Source organism: Trachemys scripta, chromosome 1 (assembly GCF_013100865.1).
Source record: "Trachemys scripta elegans isolate TJP31775 chromosome 1, CAS_Tse_1.0, whole genome shotgun sequence".
Lineage (NCBI taxonomy): Eukaryota > Metazoa > Chordata > Testudines > Emydidae > Trachemys > Trachemys scripta.
Genome location: NC_048298.1, coordinates 213,407,699 through 213,423,411, shown reverse-complemented (window position 1 = coordinate 213,423,411; position 15,713 = coordinate 213,407,699). Strand labels below are relative to the sequence as shown.

The window sequence follows — 15,713 nt, the reverse complement described above, 5'->3', positions numbered from 1 at the left end:
TTAAAATTAATCCCTAAGTGTAAGGACCACTAATAACTGATTAATATACTCAAATCACTGTTTTTGTTTGTTTGTTTTCCTCCGCTGTATCTGACTTTCACTCACTCTCAGCAGCTGTGATGCATCTGCAAGTGTGTATGATTACTTGCTCGTTGAAGAAATCCTCAGATCTCTCCCTCTGTGACAATTTGTGTGTGTGTATACAAGAAAAGCACCCTTCTAACCTCACTTTACTTAATTTCTGTGTGCTATAAAATCTAGAATACTTTTGTATACTGATCTTAATTGTGTTGTGTATTTCTCACTAAAGAGTTAATAGCATGTGTGAATACCTCATGCTCCATACTCACCTCATTTCTATTTTTGTGTGGTAACTTATTACTGGTTTACCTTTATTTCAAATAGAAACAGCATTGTGGTATTATTTCTTTACTTTTCTGCATATCAACTTTGTGTCACAAATCTGGTCAGGTACCCCCTTGCTGGCCGCCCACTGGACTGCTGTGAAGGAATCAAAACCTCTGTGTCCCTGGATCTCTCGGTGTTTTAAGCCTCTCAAATGGGAATATAGCCAGTCTCCAAGTCTGTAGGCACACTGAGGCACAGACCTTCTATCTGGCATCTTCTGAATACTGGCACCCGCTGTTTAGGTTCCTAGCCTCTTTGAGCACATTGCTGACCCGTCAGACAGTCCCATACATAAACACACTTTCTCCAAGAACTCCGCCCAAAAGGTCTGAAGCTTCTGGCTTACAGTTTAACTTTCTGGAAGCAACATGGTAGTTGTAGAGCGTTCAACACACACTGACACTTTGCCCACAGTCTAACACAACTGCTCTTTTGCTTAATTATATAAAGCACACAAGAGTACAGATCCCCAAAATAATACTGTACACACCTTTCCTTGCTCAGTTTCCTCACCACTCCAGAGCTTTCTTTGGGCGGGCTCAGAGTACCTGTAAAGTCTTTGGGACCAACTCTTTCCAGGAAAGAGGTTGGGTTTCCCTGCTTCATGCAGACCAGTACGTGTTGTGGGGACTTCTCCCTAATGGAGTCTCCTTTCCCATCATCTGTAACTTTGCTCTCTCCCATCCAGTGCTTCCTCTTCCTATCTGGCTTTCTTGGTTGTGTGTTTCCTTATATAAACCCCTCCTGGTCACCTGACTGCTTTCTTTTGGGGATGTAGTTACTCTTTTTCACGTAAGTGTTGCACCTGAAGTGCTTTCCATTTGACCTCAGGCTGTAGTGTTACTGGTGCATGTCCTGCCGGCAACGGTGGAGCTACATACAGAGAGGCATTTGTGATGGAGCAGTTTTAAAGAGGAACATTTTATAATAACTCCTGGTTGCTATGATAAATTGATAGGTTCTACAGACAAATTGTCACATTTCTCACTTGTCAATAAATAAATAAATAAAAGTAGGGGTACTCAAGCATTCTAGGTGTGCCCTGACACCCCATTTTTAGAGTGTCTATTATTACTATTAATTCAAACTTCATACATTCATTAAACAATTCCACTGATCACACCAAAGTACAATTACATGTGAATTTATAGATCAGTTCCTATCTACATCATATACATTTTCTCCCTCATTATGCCAGGAAAGGGATCAACAAAGGGGGAGAGTTCCTGGGGCCTCCTCATCTAATTCTAGTCACCCTAACACAGCTGATAGGTTAGGGTGGCCACAACAGGCTTTGGGTCCCTGCAGAGTGGGTCTTGGCACCACCGTATTGCTGTGAAGAGCAGTCCCTGTCCCCTAACAAGGTGGAATCTACACACAGTCCCCTTCTTCACACCTCCTGGTGCTACCCCCACCTCCCACAGTGAAGTGGTTCATCATACCCACATATATTTGCTTGCTAACACCTGATTAGGTATGCCCTCATGTTCCTCCTCCTGGGTCCCATGAATGTGACTTGACCCTCTTCTCCTGTTTTGAACTAGTGGCATTTGTCCTGGTCAACAAGCTTCTGACCCTCTTGCTCTGTCTGCTCACTCTGATGCCAGGCCTCCAGCACCATCTCTCTCTCCTTCACAAGCAGCCTTTTCCAGTTCAGCCTCCATAGCTCTGGACCTATCACCATTGCCACTATGTCTGCTGAATCATCTGTGGCACCGTCTGCTTGGTCACCTGCATGCCCTGTAGGAGAAGGGATCCTGGTTTGGAGTGTGTCCATGTCCATCCTTCCTCCAGGCATGGGAGTGCAGCAGTGCCATCAATGCCATCTGTCTCTCCTTCACAAGCAGTCTTCACTCCAGCCTCCACAGCTCTGGGCTTCTCACCATCACCATTACATCTTATTGACCATCTTGGCAACTGTCTGTGGCACCATCTCTTTGGTTACCTGTCTACCCTCTAGAAGGGGAAAAAAGGGATCTAGTCTTGCCCCTGGCTTGGAGTAGGTGCCCTATCCATCCCATCATATATGTATGGAGTGTGGCCACCAATTCCAATTTTTCTGATCAGCAGAAGCCAGACCTCACTGTGCACACAGGCTCAGAATCTGCTCTTTCCTGAGCTGTTCCTAATTCATATTTGGCAACTATTTTTACCCAAGGCAATTAAAAGATCTGCTCCTGGCTTTCAGACTAACAGCAGAAGTGAAGTCCCTTGCAAAAGTGTTTTTAAAAGCTTCTTATACTACGACTCTGATCCCAAGCACTGCCACCATTCTGCCGTAGATCCGGTCAGACACCCCTTTGCTGGCCACCCACCAGGCTACAGTGAAGGGAGTTTAAGACTCTGTCCCTGGATTCCAATCTTCTAGAGCCTAAATGGAGTCCAGCCACTGCCCCAATTTTGGGGTCCCTAGGCACACTCTCAGAGCACAGACCTTCCATCTAGCATCCCCTTCTGAGAGCTGGAACCCACTGCCCAGCTGCCTACCTCCTCTGGGCAAGTCACTGCCTCTCCCATACTTAAGTACACCCTCTCCCAAAACTCCACCCCAAAGGTACGACGGATCTGGTTTAGTTTAACTCTCTTAAGAGGCAACATAGTAGTTGTAAGCATTCAGCACAAACTGGCAATTTGCCTAGTATCTAAGGCTACATCTACGCTACAAGCTAGGGGTGGGGTTCTCAGCTTGTGTATGTATACTCAGGCTAGCGCTCATGAACTAGCGTGAGTATAGATAGTAGCATAGCCACGATAGCATGGGCAGTGGAGGTACAGCTTGGCATGGCTAAGCTGTATTGCTACTGTCACTGCCATGCTACTGTGGCTATTTATATACACTACTATTTACACTCACACTAGCTAGCATAAGTCTGCGGGCGTGAGCTGTGAGTCACACCCCAGCTTGTAGCATAGCCATAGCCCAATGCAGCTGCTCTTAATCATATAAAGGGCAAGAGAGTACACGTCTACAAAACAAAACTCTGTACGTGCCTTTCCCTTAATTTCCTCACCACTCCAGAACATTCTTTGGGCTTGTGTCAGAGTTCCTTGGGGCCGTCTCTGTCCAGTTTCGCTGCTTCATGCAGGCAGTCACATGTTGGATGGCTTCTCCCTCAGGGAGTCCTTCCCATTTTCTGTGACTTTGCTGTCTCCTCCTGCCCAATGCTTCCTCTTCCAATCTGACTTCTGTTCTTTTGTGTTTTGCTTATTTAAACCCCTCCTACTCAGCTGCTTTCTTTGTTCTGGTAGCTGCCCACTTTTTTTTAAAAAAAAAAAAAAAAAAAAAAAAACACCACCACAACCCTCCCCTGAAATGGAGGAGGGGAGTAGCTTTTCCCTTGGGATGCAGTTTCTCTTTTGCATAACTTTTGCCCTATCATTAGCCTTAAATACCTTCCTTTTGTCCTCAGTAGTGGCGGATCCTCAAAGTGAAGCGTTCATGATGTAGCAATTTTTAATAAGAACATTTCATAATCCATAATGTCAAAAAATTCAAAAGTTGGATGGATTCCCAAATTATCATGTTTTGTCCATGCTTACCCTTTGTGTGTGTTTTGTCTGTGACAAAATATACCTTCATATAGAGAATCCCTCATGCAAATAAACTGAATGACAAAGGCACCTCATTGCACCTAACTCAAGCTTACCAAATTTTTGCTTTGCTAATTTTAGCTTTCACCTTATATACTTCCTAAATGCTTTAGCCCCTGTCACCAAATTAATCATTTAGTTCTGGGTTGTGACATTAATAGGCAAAAGTATCCACTTTGCGCTGTTGTAACAATCATGTTATATGTATGAAGTTACTGGAACCTCAACTTCTTTCATATTGTTAAAACAACTAGGAGTCCTTGTGGCACCTTAGAGACACACAGATTTATTTGGGCATAAGCTTTTGTGGGTCAGTGCTAATGAGGCCAATTCAATCAAAGTGAATGTGGCCCATTCCCAGCAGTTGACGAGAAGGTGTGAGTATTAAGAGAGGGGAAATTACTTTTTGTAGTGACTCAGCCACTCCCAGTCTCTATTCAGGCCTAATTTGATGGTGTTAAGAATTGTCGAGTCAAGAATTGTAACATTCAAAAACCAGTAGGAGAGCACTTCAGTTTTCCTGGACGCTCACTAACAGACTTAAGTCGCCATTCTTCAACAAAAAAACTTCAAAAACAGACTTCAATGAGAAACTGCAGAACTGGAATTAATTTGCAAACTTGACACCACCAAATTAGGCCTGATTAAAGATCCCTTATTGTCAACTGTTGGGAATGGGCTACATCCACCTAATGGAATTGGCCTCGTTAGCACTGACCCCCCCACTTGCTAAGGCAACTCCCATCTTTTCATGTGCTGTATATTTATACCTGCTTATTGTATTTTCCACTCCATGCATCTGATGAAGTGTTATATCCCACAAAAGCTTATGTCCAAATAAATTTGTTAGTCTCTAAGGTGCCACAAGGACTCCTCATTGTTTTTACTGATACAGACTAACACGGCTACCCCTCTGAAACCTTGCATATCATTGTAATCTTCAGCTAGGCATATGTATATAACAATATGTAATGTTGAGCTGTAATTGTCACATGACCTTGTATTTCCCTTGTTAAAATCTATGATTAGTCGTACAACTGTAGTTTATTAAAACACAATTAAGAATCACTAGTTGTTTAACTATCCTTGTTTAAATTGGGATTACTTTCAAGTGTATTATCCTATTTTATCATTTTTTATTTACCAGTAGTTTGAGACTCTTGATATTAAGTTGAATCATAGTTTTGTAACCTAGTTTTACTTTAATTAAATTTACATTTGGTTTTCAGGTACTATGTTCTTAAGTATGTTTATTGAATTGTTGCTGTTTCTTAACCATTAGTCTCTCTCAATGGGAAACACACACATTTGATAGGTTTAGTGTTCCAAGAAGTAATTTATTTAAATAGTGTTGATTTTCGTGGCTGTTTGAATCTTATACTCACTTCTGTGATACTATTCCTTTGACATAGTTAATAGAATTTTATTTTGATTTTCTTTCGGTTTAGAATGTCATACTTAAAGTTGCTTTTCAAGCATTAATACCTTGTATCATTCATTTATTTACTTTTCTTTTTATGTGTTGTAACTTATTTGCATATTCATTCTTGACTGATTAATTTTTTGGTTTTCTTTTTGTCATCGTAATTCTGAAACATTTTTCTTTATTTCAAAATCAAGTTTAGTTATTGATTTACATGGCATCCCCCAGTTCATGCCAGAGAACTCTTGGTGGTAAATAGTCAGACTACCCTCTGAGTTTAGTACAATGAAATTATTAATTGCTATTCATCTTTTGAAAGTTTTTTTTTTCTGAATAAATTGCATGAGAAACAATTAGGTAGTAATTCCATCTATTTAATTCTTATTTCTTCCCGGTATCAATTTTGATAATTTGGTTTGTGTTTCTTTTACTAATTTTAAGATAAAATTACTTGGTGCTTACACCCTTTCACCCCCATAATTGCTAGGATTTCTTTCACTTTTAATATACTTTACAAAAACCTTATTTTTTATATATAATATAATTAATAAAAAAAAAACCTGTAGGGCAATGCCTACAGTGTTCCACAACATCAGTATTATACTTCCATCAGTTTTATTAATCAAATCATGTTTTTAAAATTCTCATGATTTCTTTATATTTTTAACACTAATGCTCAAAGATGAGTTTAGAAAGTCCGTGAAATGTAATTAAATACAATATCCTAGTTTATTTTATGTGTCCAACATAATATTTAGTCATTGTTATATTGCGATATTTATTTTAATGTTTTGCTCTGCTTTGGAGGGATGGGTGAGGCCAGTGGTTTGTAAATTAGAACAACTCAGGGTAGCTACATGTCCAGAGTTTTAAAGAAATCTCCAAGCTATGAGGCATCATATAAAATATGTAATTTGTTAGAAGCCTGATTGTGTGCATATATTTCAGAGCCATCATACACAGTTCATTCATTGAAATTACAAGGAATTCAAAGATTCAGATTCAATAACATATAAATTTGGCGGAATGAGCATCTTGCCATTATGTTTGATGCAGAAATATCGACATGATTGTAATGTGTGTGACTCATATTTTTTATTCCTTTATAATTCTCATTTATTTTTACTCAGGTATGTTCTGTAGAACAAATTTCCAAACCAGACGAGAATGACAAAACAGATTCCAAAACAAAAAATGCAAAGAAAGCGTTAACCATTTTTAAAGGACCGTTATTACATATAAGGTAATAGTGTTCAATAGTAATTTTGTTTGCTTTGTTGCATTGTATATCACTCACTTAAAATTAATTTAATCAGTTTAAAACCACAAAAACTGAAATCAAGAGTTAAGTGATTTGACTAATCTTTAATTAATTTTTTGTCTTCTAAAAATTCTTACTTTGTCTGATATGAAATCTTCTCAGACTTGTTTTCCATTCAACAATTCTAAGTATCTGTAGCATACTATATTTATCTCTGTGGATGAACACCTTCAGTGATCCTTAATTTTTCCACACAGATCAAAAGTTATTTTTTGGTTGTTTTTTCAGTGCCATGTCTGTGCCTGGCACTAATTGACAGTCTAATGGCTTAACTGTATCAGCAAAGTGACCAGTTTAACTAATTTTTAAATGATCTAGTTAGACCAATGTAAACTCCATAAACTTAAACTAGTTTAACCCTTGCTTAAAATTGCCTAGCTTAAGTAAGATAACCAGGTTGATTTTTAAAACATATTTAATTTGATTCCATTTTAGTTTCTGATTTAAGTTAAAACCAAATATAAACAAGGGTTAAAGTAGTGTATGTCTATGTTAAGATTTTGTACCAATTAAACTAGATCAATTTAGTTAACTGGTGCAACTTTTCTAATGTAGACAACAGACATGCTGGCCGCCGCTTCCTGCAACTCCCATTGCCCAGGAACGGTGAACTGCAGCCACTGGGAGCTGTGGTGGACTGTGCCTGCGGATGGTCAATGTAAACAAAATGTCTCGCAGCCCGCCAGCAGATTACCCTAATGGGCCGCGTGCCAAAGGTTGCCAACCCCTGGTACGAGGGGTGGGTAGAGGGATAAAGTAGCTTTGAGGGAGAAGAGGTCAAAACAAGCTAAATTACTGTTAAGAAATTGGAGGGAAGAAAGGAACTGACAATGATTACTTAACATGACCCTCACTTTTCAGAAAAAAATGGTCAGGAAAAGGAATACAACAACACTTTTATATGCACCTTTCAATGATTTTTTTTTTTAAACTAATATTTTCTTGTGCCAGTTCTCTTCCTTCCATTACTCATCTTTTTCTTACTTGGCTCATGCATTTGCCCTGCTTTCTCTATTCAAGAAGAATGTCAAATTTCAGAATGATGATACCAATGTCATATAATTTTGAAAGAGGCATAACCAACTTTTTTCCAATTACATGAGAGTATCAAGGAAGGGGAGAGACAAACCTTTAGTTCCTAGTGCACGCGCACACACAAAACACTTACACCTTTTACTGTTACCAGCTCTGGATTCTATCAAATTTAAATATGCTGCAGAATATTGTGGCAGCTTGCCTGTGGATAACTTAATTTATGGTGACTCTAACTGGTGGATAGAAAGCACTTTTTTTAATAAACTCAAATTTGTGTTATGATAAATGATTTAGAAAGATTATTTGTGTTTAAAAATAGTGGATTGCTCAATGAAAATTGTATAATCCAATTTTTAATTTCATTTCAATTAGTCCGGCAGAAGAGCTGTTTTTTGGATCCAAAGAAATTGGAGAGAAAAAATGCTTGATAGTTCTCACAAATGTGACTAAAAATGTAGTGGCCTTTAAGGTAAATATTATTTGTGTCTATACATTGTTTTGTTTTGCTGTCCACATTCTTTTCATTTGTACAGAAATATAAATTTGTTGTGGCTGATTTTGTTCAAAGTCCCAAATCTTTCATGGAATAAAGGTCAAATGAGATAATTAACAGTAAAAATAATGAAAGGGTGGAGTCCTTACACATATTTGGGTGTCCAGCCATTGCTGGATCTCCCCTCTCTCCCCCTTATTCCAGGAACAAGTCATCAGCACTTTGTGATCAACTATGTCAAAGCTGCTGAAAAATCCATTCCCCATTAGCTCACTTTCAGAGGAATAAGTGCAGTCTCTGTTTCATGTTCAACTCAGTAGCCATATTTTTAGGGCTGCAGGAAATTTTAAATGAATTTAGGTGTGCATAGACTTGGTTTACCACCACTTTGTACATGTTCTCTGCATATATACATGATTCAGGTTTCAAAGTTGTCAAACTAGCAACTTTCACAAGTATTACGTTCAGTATTTTTGTTTGTTTTAGTGTTGTTTATAAAAAAAAGAGAGAAGAAATCAGTCTTTGCCAAATAGCGAAGGACAAAACTGATATTATTACCAAAAGATGGAATAATGAAGACAATAGATTTAAAGAACAAAAACACACCCCACACTCCTTTCTAAGACTACTCCCAAAAAAGAAAGGGGTGTGGAGTGTGATTTTGTTTTTTAAATCTATTGTCTTCATTATTCCATCTTTTGGTAATAATAGAGGTCTGATAACATTTTAGGAACACCAAACCCTGTCTCTTTTCCTTTTTTGTAAATTAGCAGTAACAGAACTGGTAGGCGGAATGTGTTTAAATTCTGACATACACCATATGCTTGTTTTTATTTTTAGGTGAGAACAACTGCTCCTGACAAGTATAGAGTTAAACCAAGTAATAGTAGCTGTGAACCTGGTACATCAATAGACATAGTTGTATCCCTCCATGGTGGTAAGTAAAAACTCATAGGACACAATTTTCAAACAAGTCTACAGGAGGTACATGCACAATTAACAGCTCTTCTTTGAATTGGCCTCTATATATACTCAATTGTGGGACACACCTCCTGGCACCATGAGCTTTGGGGCCTGCTAGAAGAGCAGTGGACTAACCATGGAGATTTGCTAAACATAACAAGGCACTCAAACGGCATTTTTTTTCTCCTTGGTACTGCTGTAGTATCACAGTTGACACTGCTTCATTATCCAAGTTTTTTGCTGCTAAAATTGAGTGAGCCCATGTTCTGCAAGAATGGCAGAAAGCTGTTTTAAACTGTTGCAGTAGTCCCTAGGGAAGGATTTAAAATAAGCATCATATTTAGAGATGTATATTGAGGCGATTTGGTTTGAATTATTTTCTTCATCCAGTAGAGAAGTGTTCTGTTAATCACTAATGCAATTAACAGTAGTCCTGTCTTTTTACCAAAGTGCCAGGATTTTGAGTGTAAAACAATGAAAATGAGGTTGGCTTCTGGAGAAGTTGAACAAACCCATACAATTTATTTCATTCAGTACAGATAACAATGCTAATATTTCGTCCATGTGATTTGTAATTATACTGAAATTGTACTGCTTACTGATATTTGATGGAAAAGAAAAAATTCAAATGTTGAGTTATGGAAGTAAAGTGTAATTAATTTGGGGAATACATTTCTATAAAGAGCAGTTGCATCTTTCTGCCTGGTTAGCTCTTTTATAATGAAATAATATGGAATTTTTTAACAAATTTTAGAGAGGAATGTTTAGCATGAGTGAATACTAAATTCATTCTTTATATTTCCCATAAGATATTGCCAGACATGTCTCCAAATGAGTTCTCATTTAAAATATTCCTAATTAAAAATGCATCACTATGTTTAATTTTCTTTTTAATCTCAAAGGGTCCACATGTTGAAATAATTTTAAGGGTAATTGTCAAATTATACCATAAATCCACTAAAGTGGTTGTTAGCTTGTTGTCTTATGCTTCTATTGCTATCCAGCTGCTTTTTTACAAATTTTACCAAATGCAACAAGTCCATTTTGTGAAACAACAGCAACAAATAAGTTTTGGATTGTTCATTAGCACAGATTGGTTGTTGCATTTTAACTAAATAGTCTCCATTTGGAAAATTTTAATTCCTACAGTTTAATGTGTTTTCTTCTTTATTCCTGTGTGACTTCACCATTTTTTGATACCTGTTGTAGTTGCAGTATACCTACCTTCTTCGAGTGATAGTCCCTATGTGTATTCCACATGTGGGTACGCATGCATGCCATGCGCCTGAGTCCGGAAATGTTTCTCAGCAGTGTCCGTTGACCTACACATGCATAGTGAGTCTCTTTGAGGCTCCCAGGTGAGGATAAGTAGTAGTGTCGGTTGATGCCACTCCAGTTCCCACTCACCTCTGCATGGCCTCAGTCAGAAGCCCTGTTCCTTCACGCTCTTAGTCTACTAAGAGAGTGATTTTACTTTGTATATAGTATGTAAATAATTTCATTAGTATAGGTAGATAAGTTAACTTGTAGTGCTAGGCAAGGCTGAGAGCTGCTTAATGAGGCTTTGATTTCCAAGCTCTTTAGCACCCAACAACCCTTAACCGGGGGTGGGGCTACTCAGGAAGACATCCCTTAGGGGCGTATCTATTAATGAAGATTCTCTATGTCCTAGTAAGGAGTAGAGGATTGAAGATGATAAAATACGGGTAGGATCTGATGAGAAACAGTCATATGAAAAAGAGTTCCATTCAATTACATCAGGTAATGTCAGACAGCTAAAAAGTGACAAGTTTTTAAAGAGCTTTTATACAAATGCTAAAGAAGTCTAAATAATAAGATGGGTGAACCAGAGTGCCTCATATTAAATGAAGATATTGGTATAATAGGCATCACAGAAACCACAGGTGGAATGAGGATAATCAATGGGACACAGTAATACCAGGATACAAAATATATCAGAAGGACAGAACAGGTCATGCTGGTAGCGGAGTGGCACTATGTGAAAGAAAGCATAGAATCAAATGAAGTAAAAATCTTAAATGAACCAAACTGTACCATACAACCTCTATGGATAGTGATTCCATGCTCTAATAATAAGAATATAGCAGTAGGGACCTATTACCGACCTGACCAGGATGGTGATAGTGACTGTGAAATACTCAGGGAGATTAGAGAGGCTATAAAAATAAAAAACACAATAATAATGGGGACAAGTATCAGGAATGGGGAATTTCAACTATCCCCATATTGACTCGGTATATGTCCCCTCAGGACGGGATGCAAAAATAAAGTTTCTTCACACCTTAAGTGACTGCTTCTTGGAGAAGCTAGTTCTGGAATCCACAAGAGGCGAGGCAATTCTTGATTTAGTCCTAAGTGGAGCACAGGATCTGGTCCAAGAGGTGAATATAGCTAGACTGCTTGGTAATAATGACCATAATATAATTAAATTTAACATCCCTGTGGCGGGGAAAACAACACAGCAGCCCAACACTGTAGCATTTAATTTCAGAAAGGGGGACTACACAATAATAAGCAAGTTAGTAAAACAGAAATTAAAAGGTACAGCGTCAAAAGTGAAATCCCTGCAAGCTGCATGGAAACTTTTTTAAGAAACCATAATAGAGGCTCAACTTAAATATGTACCCCCAAATTAAAAAACATAGTAAGAGAACCAAAAAAGTGCCACCATGGCTAAACAACAAAGTAAAAGAAGCAGTGAGAGGCAAAAAGGCATCCTTTAAAAAATGGAAGTTTAAATCCTAGTGAGGAAAATAGAAAGGAGCATAAACTCTGACAAATGAAGTGTAAAAATATAATTAGGAAGGCCAAAAAAAGAACAGCTAGCCAAAGACTCAAAAAGTGATAGCAAAAATTTTTTTTAAGTACATCAGAAGTAGGAAACCTGCTAAACAACCATTGGAGCCACTGGACAATCAAGATACTAAAGGAGCACTCAAGGACGATAAGGCCATTGCGGAGAAACTAAATGATTTCTTTGCATTGGTCCTCACGGCTAAGGATGTGAGGGAGATTCCCAAACCTAAGACATTCTTTTTAGGTGAAAAATCTGAGGAACTGACTCAGATTGAGGTGTCATTAGAGGAGGTTTTGGAACAAATTGATAAACTAAACAATACTAAGTCACCAGGACCAGATGATATTCACCCAAGAGTTCTGAAGGAACTCAAATATGAAATTACACAATTACTAACTGTAGTTTGTAACATATCATTTGAATCAACTTCTGTACCAAATGACTGGAGGATAGCTAATGTGACACCAATTTTTAAAAAGGGCTCCAGAGGTGATCCCAGCAATTACAAGCTGGTAAGCCTGACATGAAGAACAAAATTGTTAGACATATAGATGAACATGATTTGTTGGGGAAGAGTCAACATGTTTTTTGTAAAGGGAAATCATGCCTCACCAATCTACTAGAATTCTTTGAGGGGGTCAACAAGCATGTGGACAAGGGGGATCCAGAGGATATAGTGTACTTAGATTTTCAGAAAGCCTGAGACAAGGTGCCTCACCAAAGGCTCTTACGCAAAATAAGCTGTCATGGGAAAAGAGGGAAGGTCCTCTCATGGATTGGTAACTGGTTAAAAGATAGGAAACAAAGGATAGGAATAAATGGTCAGTTTTCAGAATGGAGAGAGGTAAATAATGGTGTCCCCCCAGGGGTCTGTACTGTTCAAGATATTCATAAATGATCTGGGAAAAGGGGTAAACAGTGAGGTGGCAAAATTTGCAGATGATACAAAACTATTCAAGATAGTTAAGTCCCAAGGAGACTGCAAAGAGGTATCACAAAACTGGGTGACTGGTCAAGAAAATAGCAGATAAAATTCAATGTTCAGGGGGGGAGGAATAGCTCAGTGGTTTGAGCATTGGCCTGCTCAACCCAGGGTTATAATTCAATCCTTGAGGGGGCCATTTAGGGATCTGGTACTTGGTCCTGCTAGTGAAGGAAGTGGGGACTGGACTCGACCTTTCAAGGTCCCTTCCAGTTCTATGAGATAGGTATATCTCCATATATAATCTTGATAAGTGCAAAGTAATGCACACTGGAAAACATCCCAACTATACATATAAAACAATGGGGTCTGAATTAGCTGTTACCACTCAAGAAAGAGATCTAGGAGTCATTGTGGATAGTTCTCTGAAAACATCCACTCAATGTGCAGCAGCAGTCAAAAAAGCGAACAGAATGTTGGGAATCATTAAGAAAGGGATAGTTAATAAGACAGAAAAGATCATATTGCCGCTCTATAAATCCATTGTGGGCATACATCTTGAATACTGTGTGCAGATGTGGTTGCCCCATCTCAAAAGATGTATTAGAATTGGAAAAGATTCAGAAAAGGGCAAAAAAAAATTATTAGGGGTGTGGAACGGCTTCCATATGAGGAGACATTAATAAGACTGGGAATTTTCAGCTTGGAAAAGAGGCGACTAAGGAAGGGATATGATTGAGGTTTATAAAATCAGAGAGAGGTGTGGAGAAAGTAAATAAAGTGTTATTTACTCCTTCTCATAACACGAACTAGGGATCACCAAATGAAATGAATAGGCAGCAGGTTTAAAACAAACAAAAGGAAGTATTTTTTCACACAACATACAGTCAGCCTGTAGAACTCTTTGCCAGAGGGTGTTGTGAAGGCCAAGGCTATAACAGGGTTCAAAAAAGAACTAGATATATTCATGGAGGATAGGTCCATCAATGGTTATTAGCCAGGATGGGCAGGGATGGAGTCCCTAGCCTGTTTGCCAGAAGCTGGGAATAGGTGACCGAGATTGGATCACTTGATGATTACCTGTTCTGTTCATTCCCTGTGGGGCACCTGGCATTGGCCACTGTCGGAAGGCTGGATACTGGGCTAGATGGACCTTTAGTCTGACCCAGTATGGCCATTCTTATGTTCTTATGTAGTGTAGTTAATATAGTAGTTCTCTTCCCTGTTTAGGAACTGCATCCCCCTCCACCCTGCCTTGGGGACTATCCCCAGGATCCCAGGCTTCAAAAACTGTGTCTCCTACCCACACTCCATCTGTGTGAGTGTCGAGTCTCTACTGCCTGGATGAGGCACACACCGTAGCATGCTGTGCTGTCTGTAAGTCCTTCCTGCCCAGGACCAGGAAGCCCACAAGCTCCGCCTCCGCAAATATAAGAACATAAAAAAGGCCCTACCGGGTCAGACCAAAGGTCCATCTAGCCCAGTATCCTGTCTGCAGACAATGGCCAATGCCAGGTGCCCCAGAGGGAGCGAACCTAACAGGCAATGATCAAGTGATCTCTCTCCTGCCATCCATCTCCACCCTCTGACAGACAGAGGCTAGGGGGACCATTCCTTACCTGTCCTGGCTAATAGCCATTAATGGACTTAACCACCATGAATTTATCCAGTTCTCTTTTAAACTCTGTTATAGTCCTAGCCTTCACAACCTCCTCAGGTAAGGAGTTCCACAAGTTGACTGTGCGCTGCGTGAAGAAGAACTTCCTTTTATTTGTTTTAAACCTGCTGCCTATTAATTTCATGTGATGACCCCTAGTTCTTGTATTATGAGAATAAGTAAATAACTTTTCCTAATCCACTTTCTCCACATCACTCATGATTTTATATACCTCTATCATATCCCCCCTTAGTCTCCTCTTTTCCAAGCTGAAGAGTCCTAGCCTCTTTAATCACTCCTCATATGGGACCTGTTCTAAACCCTTAATCATTTTAGTTGCCCTTTTCTGAACCTTATGAATATCTTATGGAGGAGGCCATGCAGCCCCAGGCTCACTGAGATCCCGGCCCAGGAGGCCCCCACACGCGCACACACCTGGTACAGCGGCTACCATCGGCAGTGAGTGCCCCCACCAGCCACAGTACCTGCCTCAGAGCTCCATAGGCTAAGGACAAATCCTGATATAAGGGCAAAAAGCTCTGACAAGCACAAGAACCAGGTCTCTGCAAAGGACTGCTCCCAAGCTCAGTGTTTCCAACTCAAGCCGAGTCGGGGAAGATGTCATGTGTAGATCCGGCTGGATCAGCACCCAAGATACCCCATATGCAAGGCAAGGCCAGGCACCAACGGGATCCAATGGTACCGACGGTCACCCGGACACCTAAACATCTGGAGCACTCACCGGCATGCCAACACCACTCATCCCTCTGTGTTTATGCACTGTATCACTGTCCACTTCATGAAAGGATTATTCAGCACCTTTCCACTAGTGTTGAAGCCCACACCCTCATGTGCCCTTAATCTCATTCTCTTTGCCCTCACAAGACCACCCTTTGAACCAATAGCCACATACTCTTTCTCCCACTTCTCAATGAAAGTGGCATTCTTGGTAGCCATAACCTGACCAGACAAGTCAATGAGCTTGCAGCCATGATAGCAGACACCCCCCACACACACACAAGATATTCCACAAGGACAAGATGTCCTTACGGCTGCACCCCAATTCCTTCTAAAAGTGGTAT

General features: G+C 39.5%; 1 protein-coding gene across 7 annotated transcripts in view; it reads left to right on the top strand.

Annotated features, from left to right (window-relative positions):
- The window catches only part of MOSPD2 (motile sperm domain containing 2), a 137,631-nt gene that overhangs the window by 37,022 nt on the left and 84,896 nt on the right, over positions 1 to 15,713 (top strand). For all 7 annotated transcript variants that reach the window (XR_004643833.1, XR_004643832.1, XR_004643830.1 and 4 more), the window contains 3 exons: positions 6,553 to 6,665; positions 8,151 to 8,247; positions 9,112 to 9,208. Coding sequence is in view for 3 of the 7 variants with exons in the window: in XM_034756593.1 (XP_034612484.1) it covers positions 6,553 to 6,665; positions 8,151 to 8,247; positions 9,112 to 9,208 (307 nt within the window). In the remaining 4 variants the exon portion in view is untranslated. The remainder of the gene's footprint in view (positions 1 to 6,552; positions 6,666 to 8,150; positions 8,248 to 9,111; positions 9,209 to 15,713) is intronic.